Genomic DNA, 14,596 nt, shown 5'->3' on the forward strand with positions numbered 1-14,596 from the left:
TACCTTAAATATTTTTGATATAGGTGTATTTTTTCTTTTTGGTCCCAGAGTACTGAAATAGTACTACACAAAAAATAGTACTATGAAGCATTGACATCATTTTTATCGATTATTAACCAAAGTATAATTTTTGTTTCAAATATAAAAACACATTATACTAACTATTTTCATTAAAAATAAACTCAAACCAAAAGGTCATATCATCAATTTGATGGGAATTTTGAAACTTCAAATAATAGTGTAACCAATGCCTTCAGTTAAAATCCAAATTAATGAATTATGTTTATAAGTTATTTTTGTCATTTTATATAGGTAGATTGTGTAATGTTGATATAAATTAAAAAAAATGTTAGTCACAGATTTTTTTTTATCTTACATTTACATCAATACTATATAATTTTCTATCTTATTACTAAAAATATTAACTTCCTGACATTTTCTATAAATTATATTTATTTATAGGTTAATTTACATATTTAAAATATTTAGACTATAAAATTACATGAATATCCTAAAAGAAATTTCACTACATGTTTGTGCTCAATTTTATTTTGTAAATTGTGGAATTTGGCCTTGATTTCTGTTTGGTATACGTGATGAAAATCAATGATTGAATTAGAGAAGTAAAAATGGTATAAATCATTAATAATTTCCAGATTTATGTTCACCAATAAATGGCCTTGATTTTACTTCTAGTCAAAGATAAAGAAGCTATGACATTTGTGCTATAGTTCGTTACAGAAAGATCAGTATATTACCACTTGTATAATTCATTAAATTTATTAAATAAACATTGTAATGTTATTGTAACGTTGTAGTAAAGAATCAATCAAAATATACTCAAATATATTAGATGTACTCAATGTTTTTATTACTCAATTTATTTATTATCTTATCAATTTGATAGAAAAATAGATTGAAATCAATTTAACCGTAAATTATTTTTTCAATTATTTATAAAATTCTTTTTTTTCCCTAATTTTTAAAATAATTAAAAAATAATTCAAGTTTAAATTAAAATGAAATCAAGTATTGAAGTGACAAATTTTATATTAAATTTTAAATTAAATTTTATGATATATACTCATAAATACCTATGTGATAATTTATAAAACCCAAAATAAAATAAAATTAAAACTAAACATTGAAAATATGAATAAAGATGGGAAGGTATATAAAAGCAATGCAGAGTTATCGTTTTGCTAGAAGAGATACATGATAAATTCATGTTCTAAAGTTATGATTTAGCAGTCACAAACACAACCAAGAAAGGAGAAGAAGGGGGATCAGCTCAACACACAACAGAACAAAGTGATTTTTATAAAACTTTTTATGGGTTAAATAGAATTGTTCAATGAGATTTTTACTAGTTCATCTATAAAACAGTACCGTTTGAAATTTTAGTGTACAACTAATATTTTTTAACATTCAAATTATATGGAATAACAAAAGAATGATAAGTTTGGACATTTTCATTTAAATATGAAAATAAGGCGCCAAATTATGTTTAATTAAGCCATTTTAAAAATTTAGTATGAAAATGTTTTTGAAAAACTTTACAAGATTACAACCGATATTTTAGATTTTGTGTTGGAATGTGAAAACTGTTTTGATAGAAAAACATAGATATGATGAACTTTATTTGCTGTATTGTTTCTCTCTTGTTCGTTTCTTAGACAACTTAGATATTATTAATATTTGATTTTCACATTTTTCTAAATCTAAAATTTTAAAAATAAAAACTGAATATATTTTCTAATAATAATATCATACATTCATATCTTTTGTTAATTAAATTCAATTAAATTGGTCTAACATTACAAAAATATAGCTACATTATTCTAAATCTTATTACTTAATTTAGTTAGACTTAGTTCATAAAAAGATTTAAATTCATAGCATTATTAGTTTTCTAAAACCAATTACATATAAATTGTAAACAAACTAGTAAAATTAATATAAGATTTAAGTAGATACTTTGTTCCAAATCTTTACAAAATTATTTTTAAATTACAAGACAGATAGCTCTCGAACCAAGTTCACTTGAGTGTGAGTTTTTTATATGACTTATAAGTTATAACTTATAAGCACTATCAGGGCTAAAACTAATTGACAAAACACCCGAAATAAAAGGTAGTCTCCAACTAAGAAGGGGATGAATAGGTACTCAACAAATTCAAAATAAAAGCACACAAAAAGTTATTGGACAAAGAGCATTTTTTTTGACATGGTGAGAAACGGACAAACCCGGCCCACTCCGTGTAGATATACTAAAGATGGATGTGGCCTATTGATTGTTTCCGTACTTGTAAGGCCTTCGAAGAGAGAATTCTTTGGAATCTTTTCAGAAAAAACCTTTCACTCTATTTTTTGGTTTGGACAGTGGCCAAGCCAAACTGACGCGACCCGGATTCTCCACCCAGTCCCAACAGAACCCATCCCAACCCAGATCCTAATCTACCAAGAAATCTTTTCTGCGCTTCTCATGGCCACTGTTAAGACGTTCGGATGACGCCTGGACCTTCACCAACTACAGCTTCTCCATGCTTCCCCGGTCAACATCCACTACTTCTGTTCAACTCTGCTTCTCCCCACATTGACGCTAGTCTCATTCTCATGTTCAAAAGCGCCGTGACCGGATCTTTCTTCTAGCAGCACACTGTGCTCACCTTCATGTGAGCAGAAAACTTTCCCTCTTGTCCATCGAGTTATAATTTATAAAAGACTTGAAATAGTTGGATTTTTTGAATTATCTTCAGTCACGTTTTTTTCACGCACCATTTCATTTAACGATTTCATGGATTAATTCCAAATAAAATGATTGTTTCTCATGGACTGTTTGCTTTTTTTTCCATGTTCTTTAAGAACGGAAAGAGTAAAAAAAAATAATAAAACCAAGACAACAAAGCACTATGCTAAAAACAATACTATTGCAATTAATAAAATTATAAATAAAAAATAATATCACACGTGTCGGTGGATGAAGTACATTAAGTAATAAAAAATAGTATCATCTTCCGGTCGCATTCTTCTCAGTTCCCTCCTTGGCCCACCTTCGTACCATTTTTATTCACTAAATTTGAATGTGCTTTCATAAATGAACATACATTGTTCATGGTTTCATTTATATTAGATGGATTCTAAAGTCACGACAAATGAATGAAAAATAAGATAATTATATAAAGAGAGAAGAGATGGGGAGAGGGAGACAGAGAGAGGAAAGAGAGCGACGGGGGAGACGAAGAGAGGTGGGAGAGAGAGGAGATAAGGGTGTGCATGGGTCGGGTGAAACTGGGTCGTTAACATTATACCGAGCCTATTTGTTAGACTCGAACCCGACCCTAAACCCGATGAAACCTATACACTTTCGGGCCACGATTATACTAGGTGAAAACCGGGTCGTTAACATTATATTACCTTGATACCTTCTTGTAAGTTAGCATGTAAAAATATTCAAATTTCCAAAACTCCAACCATTATTTGATATGGTAAAATTCACTTAGAAAAATATAATAAGAACTATCTCTTCTCTAAAATTAAAGTATAACCATAATCAATACTAATATTGCCTAATAACACCAAATATTTAAATCAATACAAATAACACAAGATTATGCATTAGTCTAAAGTCTTATGCATTTTAAACATAAAACATTAACTTATAGTCTTATATATAATGACTAATAACACAAAATATTAAGATTTACAATATTTAAATTTCACATAATAATAGCTATCATTCATCACTAATAACACAAAATATTAATTGTGTATGATGACCGGATTACCGGGTCATTTAAGGTGACCCGAGCTATGGCACAGACCCGACTCGAAATAATGATCGGGTTTACTTTTGAAACCCATACCCGACCCTAGACTAGTTCCTAAAGTGTTCGAGATCGGGCCGGATCTTCGAGTCGGATCGGGTTATGCACACCCTTAAGAGGAGATACAGAGAAAAGAGAAAGAAAGAGGACTGAAAGAGAGAGAGAGGAGAGGAAGAAAGGGAGAGAAAGGGGGTTAAAGTAAAAATTATAAAAACAAAAAAATAACACCATAAACAATGCAATGAAGTGCTATACAATAGCACTATCAATTCAAAATGAGAAAATTCATGAACTTGTTTAAATTGTTAGGAATTAAAATTCAATCAAAAGTTAAATTTTTTTAAATAATTAAAAATAAATTATTTAATTTTTTTATTTTAATTTTTATTTTTTCTTCATTTGTAAACAAAATAAAAAAAATCTAATTTTTAAATTAATTATCTTTCTTTATTTTTTTTTAAATTTAAATTCTGTTCTATTAATATATTATAATTATTTTAAATTATAGAATTAAATTTTAAATAAAAATAAATTCTTTTTCCTAAAAAATAGAATTTATTTTTTATGTTAAACAATTTTCAAACATATTAAATAATTTTCAAACAAGCTAACAGCCTCGACAACTCGAGAAAAGAAAAATCAATCTTATAATTGCCAAGAAATCGCTGAAAATGTTAAATTAACAAATTGCTAATCAATCAAAAGGTTCGAAACTCAAAAGAGACTAAAAATTTCATTAACAAACTTAAAACAACAAAAACCTAGAAAATAAGCACAGAAGAGACTCCCAATTTGAATCCATTAAAGAACTAGTAGAAGAATGCTTACCTGAGAAGAGAAGACCGGGAGCAATAGAATCGTTTGCCTGGAGTTGATGGCAGAAGTGACGGCAAAGTCCAAGCGTTCAGGACGGCTAGTAGAACAGGGCTGAGTCGAACAGAAAGATGTTCGGCGGCAACGGCACCCTCGGGCTCGACGACGCGGGGAAAACGGGGTATGCAGCCAGGGACTCACCAAGAAAAATCAAGAAGATAATACGGCGAGCCGAAGAATCTAGAAAATCCAATTAACGAACATAAAACAGCAAAAACCTAGAAAATAAGCACAGAAGAGACTCCCAATTTGGATCCATTGAAGAGCTGGTAGAAGAATGCTTACCGGAGAAGAGAATACCGGGGAGCAATAAAATCGTTTGCATGGAGTTGATGGCGGAGGTGAGGCCAAGCTTCACGTCGGCTAGGAGAACAGGGCTGAGTAGTCGAACAGAAGAGATGTTCGGCAGCAACAACGCACCCTCGGGCTAGACGAGGAGGCAAAACAGGGTATGCAGCCAGGGACTCACCAAGAAGAATCAAGCAGATGATATGGCTAGAAGAAGAATCAAGAAGACTACGAACGGAGAGGCAAAGAATTAAGAAGACGACGACCTCCCAAGATGAGAGAGTTTGACCGAGAAGTTTTTGTAAAATTTAAAAAATATTTCTAAAAAATTAATTTGATTTGTCAATTAATTTTTTTCCATTATATCTTTGTTTCTAGGTGTATTGGAAACGAATTAAGCATAAAATAGGCTTTGAAAAATAGGTCGTAGCCCATGGTGAAGGTATTTAAGGCACCACCACAAGAAATTATCAAAATAGCGATTGATTGGTTGGTTGCTGAAATCTTGATGGCTAATTAAAAAAATAGCAACCAATTTCGGTAGCTAACTGTTAGCGACCAAACTAGTATCAAATAATATTAGTCACTAAATCGTTCGGTCATTTTGGTCAATAAAAAAATCGATTGCAGTGACAGAGGCGAAGCAGTGACCGAGAGAGATGCAGCGAAGTAGTTAAAAAAGGGAAAGGGAAGCAAGGCATTATGGAGGCGACATGGCGATGGAGGAGAAAACTGAAGGAGCAACGGTAGACCGTGAAGCATTGAGAGAACGAGACATGGCGAAGCAGCGAAGGAAAGGGAAGGGAGGCATGGCAAGGCAAGGCGACAGATGGCGATGGAGCAGTGGCCGGCAGCGGTATTAAGGGAAGAGAATGAAGGCCCAGAGAAAAGCAAGATCGAAGATATGTTTGTGTGTGATAAACAAAGGGAGCTTGAAACCTAGCCTTATTGTTAGTGGCGATGAGTCGAGAGCATCAGAAGGGGAGAAAGAAGCAAGTCAAAGGCTTCGATGGTGTTGATAAGCATATCATTGTTAAGGCGCCGAAAGAAATTCCGAAGATTGCATCATCCTGCTAGCAGTTGTGCCTTCTCATTGTGCAAGTGATGATGTCTCTTTCCCCCTGCATTTCATTCATTTTTTTATGCTTCTTTGTTCTCACAAGATAGTGTTTGTTTCTCCAAATTGACAAATCTTGAATTCTAGAATTTCTTACCAATGTTGTTTGCTCCTGGTTTCGCTATCTAAAACTGTTATGGCAGTGCCTGAAGATTATGTTCTTATGGAAACCTTTTTCAACAGATAAATGTCCGGATTAAAATTGTTTCTAAATCTCCTTATAGAGCAGTAGCATTGAGCTTTGATAGATGGCAAAGGACTCATCTAAGGTTTTATCGTGGTGCGATTTGAAAAACGTAATTAGAAACCCAAGCAAGGAACTGAGGAAGAGAGTGATAACGAGAGAGGAGAGTAATTATTAATGTGTTTTTTCGTAATTAATTTTGTTAGCCTCCAAATCTTTTAATAATGAGAACTAGAAATTGATAACAAAATTTGACCATGAGTAAACTTTTCAGAATTTACCATGATGAGAAACTGTTTTTTTTGTATTACCATATGATGAGACTATAAATAATGATAACGAAATTAAACAATGTCAAACAATTACTTTTTTTTTTTTTTTGACAGAATGTCAAACGATTACTATATAGCCAGAGCAGTAAAATCCACCAATATACTATGGAGATACTAAATTCAAGCCGAAACTTCGGTTTGGAAGTTTGAAAGAGTTATAAAAATGTGCACTACTTTAGAGTGTCTGTCTACTCACGCTTAGTTAGGAATAACTAAGTTAATAGACATGCTTTTATTTTAAAAAGTGTTCAAACTAGAATGCATACCCAAAACCACTACATAGAAGAGAAACCATAATACAACTATACAAGTTATCCTTGCAAGAAAATATCATATTTGACGAAATATGCTTTACAAAGATAATTCAAATTCTCTGGAAAGAAAAAGTAACGTTCAGACAATGAGCAAGTGTTTCGACTTTCGCATTGTCTTATTGCTAAATGGCTAAATGCCAATCTAACGTTCTAATGTTTTAGAATTGGAACCCATGCCTTTAAAAAATTATTCAAAAAATTTAAACAGTTTAACCATGTCAATTTTAAATATTACAGAACAACATAGTAACAACTAACAAGAAAATTTTAAAAACAATACCTATGGGTTGTCAATCGGCTTATCACTATGATAGAAATCTACATTTTTTGGTAAAAGCTCGTCACTATTTGAAAGACACTATAATTTTGTATTTGCGGTGCAGAGAGTAAAAAAATTTTAGTATAGAATTGACCAAACATTTACATAACTAGATTGAGTTGGTCAGCATGCAACATAACTGACTTGGACAAGCTTCCTGAAACCAACGTAAGATTAAATTAGAAGAGATGCCTGGAAACCTTAAAATTCTCTGTATTTTGAAATGCAGAATAACAGGAACCACGTCAAAAGGCAAAATCTAATACAAACCACAAGGATGAGACATTTGAAATAATTATGTTTATCATTTCTCATTTGTCAACATTCTTATAAACAAGAACATCATAACATTAGAAGAAGATATCTTAAGGAGACAAGAAATGAACTTATGAACCTCACAAGAAGCTACAGTGAATTACAAAAATAACAGGTAAAGCAAAAAAACAATAACTTTCATGGTTAAAAAAGGACAAAAGGTGATATGACTAATATAGTTATGCAGGTGATTTAACAACCGTTCAAATAATTATTCGGAATCACAAAATCAAAATATAAAAACCTTGTTATTAAGCAATAATGCAATGATAGAGAAAACCTCATTTTCATATTATCAAAACACAGAATCTGCAAACAGGTGTCACAGCTCATATATCATATATAGAATTGTAGATGACATACAATTGGTAATTATCTTGCAACAACAATTAGAAGGCAAAATAACAAAGGATTAGACATAAAAACTAAAGATAGGAGGATTGTGTGTATATCTAGCTAACCCAAAATAAACAGAACATCAGAACAGAAGCACAACAAATACAAATCGGGATAATTAAATTAAATTAAACTAAAGGAGATGCTTGTCACCTCCACATTCTTTATTGCAATTCAAATAAGTACCATAAGAACAACATCAGAAGTTGGGCACAAATGACAAATGCTTAAATTCAGTACGGACAATAAGAATATGAAATATTTGAATTCATTACATCTCTAATTTGTCATTTGTCAACAATCATATACATTATCCAGGAACATCAACTAAAAATTGATTTATAAGTCTTAATGGCATACAAACTAAACACATTCTGTCAATAGATGTGAACATTCACCAATATATGGATGATAGATAGAGAATTAGTCAATGTCTACTTTGGGCAGAATATTTAAAAGGAAAAACCATTAGGCATAAATTAAGATCCAAAGGCGATTGGGGTTATGTGCTATATATCTAACTAGTTTAAACAAACAAAACCATAATAAAAAAGCTCATGTAACATTTATACCTGACAAACTCACACATGCTCCTCAATATACTTCTCACAAGACATAACCTGCGAACCTTCGTCCATTATCTTTTTCCATACCCTAGCACGAAAGATTCCATGTATATTGCCAGATTGCGCCCCAAAAGTAATGTAGAACATTGTGCCAGCAACACATTGAGCATTTGATTTGATAAGCTTCTCAAATATAAAAGTTGTATTCTGCATAAGAGTGCAAAGATCCACATGCATAATATAATTAGAAGAATATTTAAGCACATAATATCACCATACATAGATTAAACTTAGAATCAAAATCATTATAGAACCAATATACATTGCTCTCATTGTAGACTTTCAAAGCTTGCTTGGAAAATTCTATCAATGGAGGGCGGTTTGCTTCGGTCAACGTATAGGGCTTAATTGAACCAGGTAGAATGCCTTCAAACCAGTCAACATCGAATCCCTGGAAAGCCAAAATTGAAACCCTAACTAGCAAGATTATTATATCACAGAACACGAGAACAAAATAGTTAAATCACTAAATGTGTTGTGAGAGATCAGAAGGCGTACCTTGCTTTCAGCAACCTGCCTCCGATGTTCACGAATTTCTTCATCAGTCATTAAACGTCTAGGCGTAAACTGCACATATTCGGAATCAGAATCGGAATCAGTATCAACTTCTGTCTCTTCCTCCTCTTCTTCTTCGTCAGAGGCAGCCGTATCCTCAACAACTTTCCCTTCTTCTTCTTCTTCTTCGGAGGAGGTATTGCCTCTGATACAAGGCCGTTTGGCGTGCTGCTCCAGAGTCTCTTGTTTCTCGTTCTCCAATTGCACGATACAATCATCCAAATCCATCTGATTTCCCTTTTCTACTCATACATTTTCCAATCGCAATAATCAGAATATATTATACAGATAACCGAACAAAAATAACAACAATCACAGTCATGATAATAATAAAAGCAGAAGATTTAGAGACGAAGAAGGACTCAACATTCACCTTAAACTTGCAAATTGCAACGTAGTAGCAGAACCTCCTCTTGGAGTTTTCGGTGAATTGGTTCGGGTTAGGGTTCCAATTATCAGAAAACGGTTTTTTTAATTTGATCAGGAGGAAGTGGACCGAAAACAAACGCTCGTATCTTTAATCTTTATTAATACAAAAATCTTAGGGAGAGAGAAGAGAATCAGAGTTTTCATTTAATTTAGAAAATTGTTGTACATAAAGCACCTAAACTAAAAGGCTCTTTATAACTAAGGATAAAGATAAGATAAGATATATAAAATTACAACTATTAGTAAATTATATTTAAAGAAACGGATATTTGATAGCAACGACTTTTATTTTCTCTTGTGCTGTATAGAAAATTATGTCAAAATTATAAATATGATTTAATATTTTTATAAATTGTATATAGATTTGTTAATTAGGTTATTATTTGTGAGTTAAATTAATTGTCAAAGAGTTATAGGATGTTGATTCGAATTTGAAAATTATAGCATTAATTTGTCTCTCAAAAAAATTTTGAAAATTAATGTATTCTTGAATTTTTTGTAATATCAATTCTAGTTTGTGACAAATTAAAATTTAGTAGGTTTTAATTTAGGTATTACATTGACTTCAATAGTTATGAGTTAATTTAAACTCAACTCGTTAATAGTTTGATAAGCTGAATTTGTAAACTAAATTTAAGCCTGAATTTGAGCTCATATATTAATAAGTTGAGTTTGAGCTTGAGTAAGCTCAACTTATTGACTCATAAACGAACTCGATTATATAATATAGGGTATGTCTAAAATGAGCACGACAATTATATGCTTATTAAATATGCCACATTTATATAGACCATTAGATTATATTAAATAAAAATCAAAGGTTAACATAAAAGAAGAACATTGATGGACTCTGATAAATATTTTAAATACAGAATATTCTAGTACATAATTAAATACTTTAAATACAATACTTTAATACACAATATTTTAAATAGTAACATAATATTTTATTTTTTAAATAATTAAATACAAAATATATGAGTTTTTTATTCATTAAGATTAATTATTATGCAAAAAAATTTATAATATCAAAAAATTATATTAAAATAATATTTTAAACTGTAACATAAAAATATAAAATAATTAAAATTTTATTTTATATTACTTAACAAATAATTAGATTATTATATTCAAAAATTATTAACTAACTACTTTTGTTAAAGATATTATTATATAATATAATTTTTTATCAAAATATTTTAAAAATATAATTTATTTATATAAAATATTATATATAATACATGAAAATATTAACTTTTTTATTTTTTTTATTTTTTTAGGAAAACGGAATAAATAATATAATTCTAAATACATACCTATCACATTATATATTTACTTATATTAGTAAGACCTAAACTAATCACACTTATGTAATTAAAAATATAAAACATATAAATATTTTTTATTCATTAAAATTAATTATTATGCAAAAATTTTTCTATAATATTTAAAAATTATATAAAATGATATTTTAAACTACAATATAAAATTATAAAATAATTAAATTTTATTTTATATTACTTAATAAATAATTAGATTATTATATTTAATACTTAACTAACTATTTTTGTTAAAAATATTATTATATAATATAATTTTTTATCAAATATGAATATAGTTTATTTAAAATAGTATATATAATGCATGAAAATATTATTTTTTATTTTAAATAAAAAACTGAATAAATAATATGTACCAACTACGTATATGTATCATATATGTGTATCTAATAGTGACTGATATAGAATTAATATATATTTTTTTATTCTTTAAACTCTAATATATATGCTACCTCATGACTCTCTCTTCTAATCTTTCTTATTCATATTTATTTTGTTGTAATATTAAGTAGATAATAATTTAAAACTATTTTTTAAATTTAACATTTATAGTTTCATATATGTAATATTTATAATTATATAGTTATAATAAGATCATTTTTATTTTTTTTATTTTCAAATATTTTTTTAATTTTCTGGCTAAATTTTTTATTCTTTAACTCGAGACTTTTATATATATATATGAGAAATTGGTGTATAAATGTCTTTTATAAAATATTTTTTTCATATATAATTTATTAAAAATATATTTTGTTAAATCTAAGAGTAAAATATATAACTTTTTAGTTTTAAGGTAACAAATTTAATATGTTATTTGATTTTAATGTTATTATATTATTATAATTATTTAATATATAAAAAACTAATAAATATATATATATAAAGAAAATTATTACATATTTTATTATATAAAAGTAAAATTTTTTGTTTCAAAAAATATAAAATAGATAAATACAAAAAAATATAAATATTTTTTATTCATTAGGATTAATTATTATTTAAGAAAATTTTTATAATATTAAAAAATTATATTAAAATAATATTTTAAATCACAACATAAAAATATAAAATAATTAAAATTTATTTTATATTACTTAACAAATAATTAGATTATTATATTTAAAATTTATTAACTAATTATTTTGTGAAATATATTATTATATAATATAATTTTTTATTAAAATATTTATAAAAATAAAATTTATTTAAAATATTATATATAATACATAGAAATATTAATTTTTTTGTTTTTTCAAATTTTTATTGTGATATTATACATTTATTGTTTTCACGTTAGTTGTGATATATAATATACATGGAAATACGTTTAATATTTTCAAATTAAGTTTGTCAAAATATTTTTTTAAATTATATATAACACATGCAAATATTACGCATTTTTCAAATATTATATAATAATTAATTTTGTTAAAATACTATTATATATACTATTTTGAATAAAATGTATGTTTACAAATATTTGAATAAAAAATTATGTTATATAATAATATATTTTTAATAAAGTTAACTATTAATAAATATTTTTAATGAATAATCTAATTATTTTTCAATAATATTTGTAAACATACATTTTAAAAATTATGGCATTAATTTGCCTCTCAAAATTTGAGAATTAATTTATTTTTGATTTTTTTGTAATATCAATTCTAGTTTTTGAAAAATTGAAGTTTAGTAGGTTTCAATTTAGGTATTATATTTGACTTCTATAGTTGTGAGTTAACTCAAGTTCAGCTTGTTAATAGTTCGATAAACTGAGTTCATAAGTTTATAAGCTAAGCTTGAGTCTGAATTTGATTTCATATATTAAATAAGCTGAGCTTGAACTTGGGTAAACTCAATTTATTGACTCGTAAGTGAAATTGATTATATATATATATATATATATATATATATATATATATATATATATATATATATATATTGTATTTACATATATACATATATAATTATGATAGAAGACATAAATTATAATTGATAAAGACATGACTTTTTATTTATATCAAATTATAAATTATGTTCTTATTATTTATACCAACTCGTGAACTCGAATTAGCTAGTAAACTTTTGCTAAGCTGAATTTGAATTTTTTAAATAGGCTCAATTATAAATAAATTGAACCATAAGCCAAACTCAATTTTTATGAACCGAACTTAAATTTAATCTTACTTGACTCAATTTGACTCATTTCCATCCTAGTTGTGTGAGCCACACAAATTTTTAATCTCTTCCACCATTAGGTTTCATCCACATCTCTCATAAAAGCTTTAAATTATTTATTTTGATCACTTCAATTTTACAATTAACTATATTTTTTTTCTATCTTTTACTTTATTATAAGGCTACATTTAGTAAGATAATTTGCGAAAATCTTTTGTTATGATTGGCATACTTTTTTTCTAGTATTTTGCATATGTATATATTTTTTACATAAAAACTTTCGAAAGTCCAAATTAAAGAGGGTAAAAAAAAGTACTCGGTAGAAATGATCTTTCCCTAACGTGTTTCTCTTTTTCTTATTTAATTATAAGAAATATTGTTAGTAAAGTAAAAATGATAGGTCAAACTTTGTTTAAGTATCAATAAATATATTATTTTGTATTTACATGTTAGATCAATTACTAGTTTAAATCTAAGTTATTTATCAAATAAAAAAATACAGACACTTTCTATATTTTATTAAAAAATTCTACTTAAATAAATAATTTAATATTTATAAAAGTATAAATTGACTGAATTAGTTTTCAATATATAATTATCATTATATTTTAAAAATAAAAAATTTTTATTTAATCAAATATTTCTATTTGTATATATATAAAAAATATAAATTTACAAAATTATTTTTTTATTATATTATTATCATTGTACTATACTACAGTATTTATTATGATATATTTTTTTATTTTAAGAATCATAAGTTTTTATAATTAATTATAAAATAAAAAAATCCTATTGATTATCATCTTAATTATTAAAAAATTATATATAAAAAAATAATTTTAATTTTTCACGCATTGCTCAAGTGTAAGTTTGAATCTAAGTTAAAAGTAAAAGCCAATTTGGCAATTTCAATTAAGTTCGGTCCTTTTTTATAACCCGATATATGTTAATTTTTGGGCATGGCCACCAATGTGGCTGCAGAGGCCCTAACCATGTCAGTCTTAGCCATCCTCTCATCCTTATTTGATGCAGATGAAGCAGTCATTGCAGCCACTTAGATAGTAGCATGCAGCTGAGCATTGTGAGTTCTTGTTTCTTTTTTCTTCTTTTTCCTTCTGTCTCCCTGGCCATGCTGGTAAGTCGGTGCAAATATCTAGCACAACATCTGCAAATTCAAGATTAAAAAGAATTTAGTTAATATATTACTATATGAAGGATCATAAGTAGAAAGCCTTGGTTTCAAAATATATGATCGAATAATACAAACATATAAAAAGAAAAGACAAAAGACAACGTATCCATTGATTACCTCAGCTACTACCACAAGTAACCTGCACATATATCAATGAAGCTTAGTTTTTATTATTGAGATGTATAAAATCTCTTCATCATAACATAATTATTTTAAAACTATACTATTACATTAGAAAATCAAATCATTAATGAGCTGACACTTGAAAATTACACTCATCGCCTCTGAATCAAATTATACCTTTGCTA

The 14,596-nt window shown here is 27.6% G+C and overlaps 1 protein-coding gene and 1 long non-coding RNA gene across 2 annotated transcripts; both read right to left on the reverse strand.

The window, feature by feature from the left end:
- Positions 1-1,961: 1,961 nt before the first annotated feature.
- On the reverse strand, positions 1,962-5,476 carry LOC140179643 (uncharacterized). Its single transcript, XR_011873352.1, has 2 exons — positions 4,986-5,476; positions 1,962-4,880 (listed from the first exon to the last, which is right to left on the reverse strand). It is a non-coding gene; the product is annotated as an uncharacterized lncRNA (long non-coding RNA).
- Positions 5,477-7,113: 1,637 nt separating this feature from the next.
- On the reverse strand, positions 7,114-9,783 carry LOC112750091 (uncharacterized). Its single transcript, XM_025798626.3, has 5 exons — positions 9,520-9,783; positions 9,090-9,388; positions 8,854-8,982; positions 8,538-8,738; positions 7,114-7,411 (listed from the first exon to the last, which is right to left on the reverse strand). Exons 2-4 carry the CDS (start codon positions 9,372-9,374, stop codon positions 8,547-8,549), a joined length of 606 nt encoding a protein of 201 aa, XP_025654411.1. The 5' UTR covers positions 9,375-9,388; positions 9,520-9,783; the 3' UTR covers positions 7,114-7,411; positions 8,538-8,546.
- Between the last annotated feature and the right edge of the window lie 4,813 nt (positions 9,784-14,596).

This window comes from Arachis hypogaea, chromosome 15 (genome assembly GCF_003086295.3).
Source record: "Arachis hypogaea cultivar Tifrunner chromosome 15, arahy.Tifrunner.gnm2.J5K5, whole genome shotgun sequence".
NCBI lineage: Eukaryota > Viridiplantae > Streptophyta > Magnoliopsida > Fabales > Fabaceae > Arachis > Arachis hypogaea.

Bases quoted from the DNA above. Each gene is read 5' to 3' on its own strand.
- LOC112750091 (XM_025798626.3), bottom strand. From the start codon at position 9,374: ATGGATTTGGATGATTGTATCGTGCAATTGGAGAACGAGAAACAAGAG. The intron at 8,983-9,089 runs GTACGCCTTCTG...TTGGCTTTCCAG, and splicing joins GGCAGGTTGCTGAAAGCAAG to GGATTCGATGTTGACTGGTT. The intron at 8,739-8,853 runs GTATATTGGTTC...ACTCTTATGCAG, and splicing joins AAGTCTACAATGAGAGCAAT to AATACAACTTTTATATTTGA.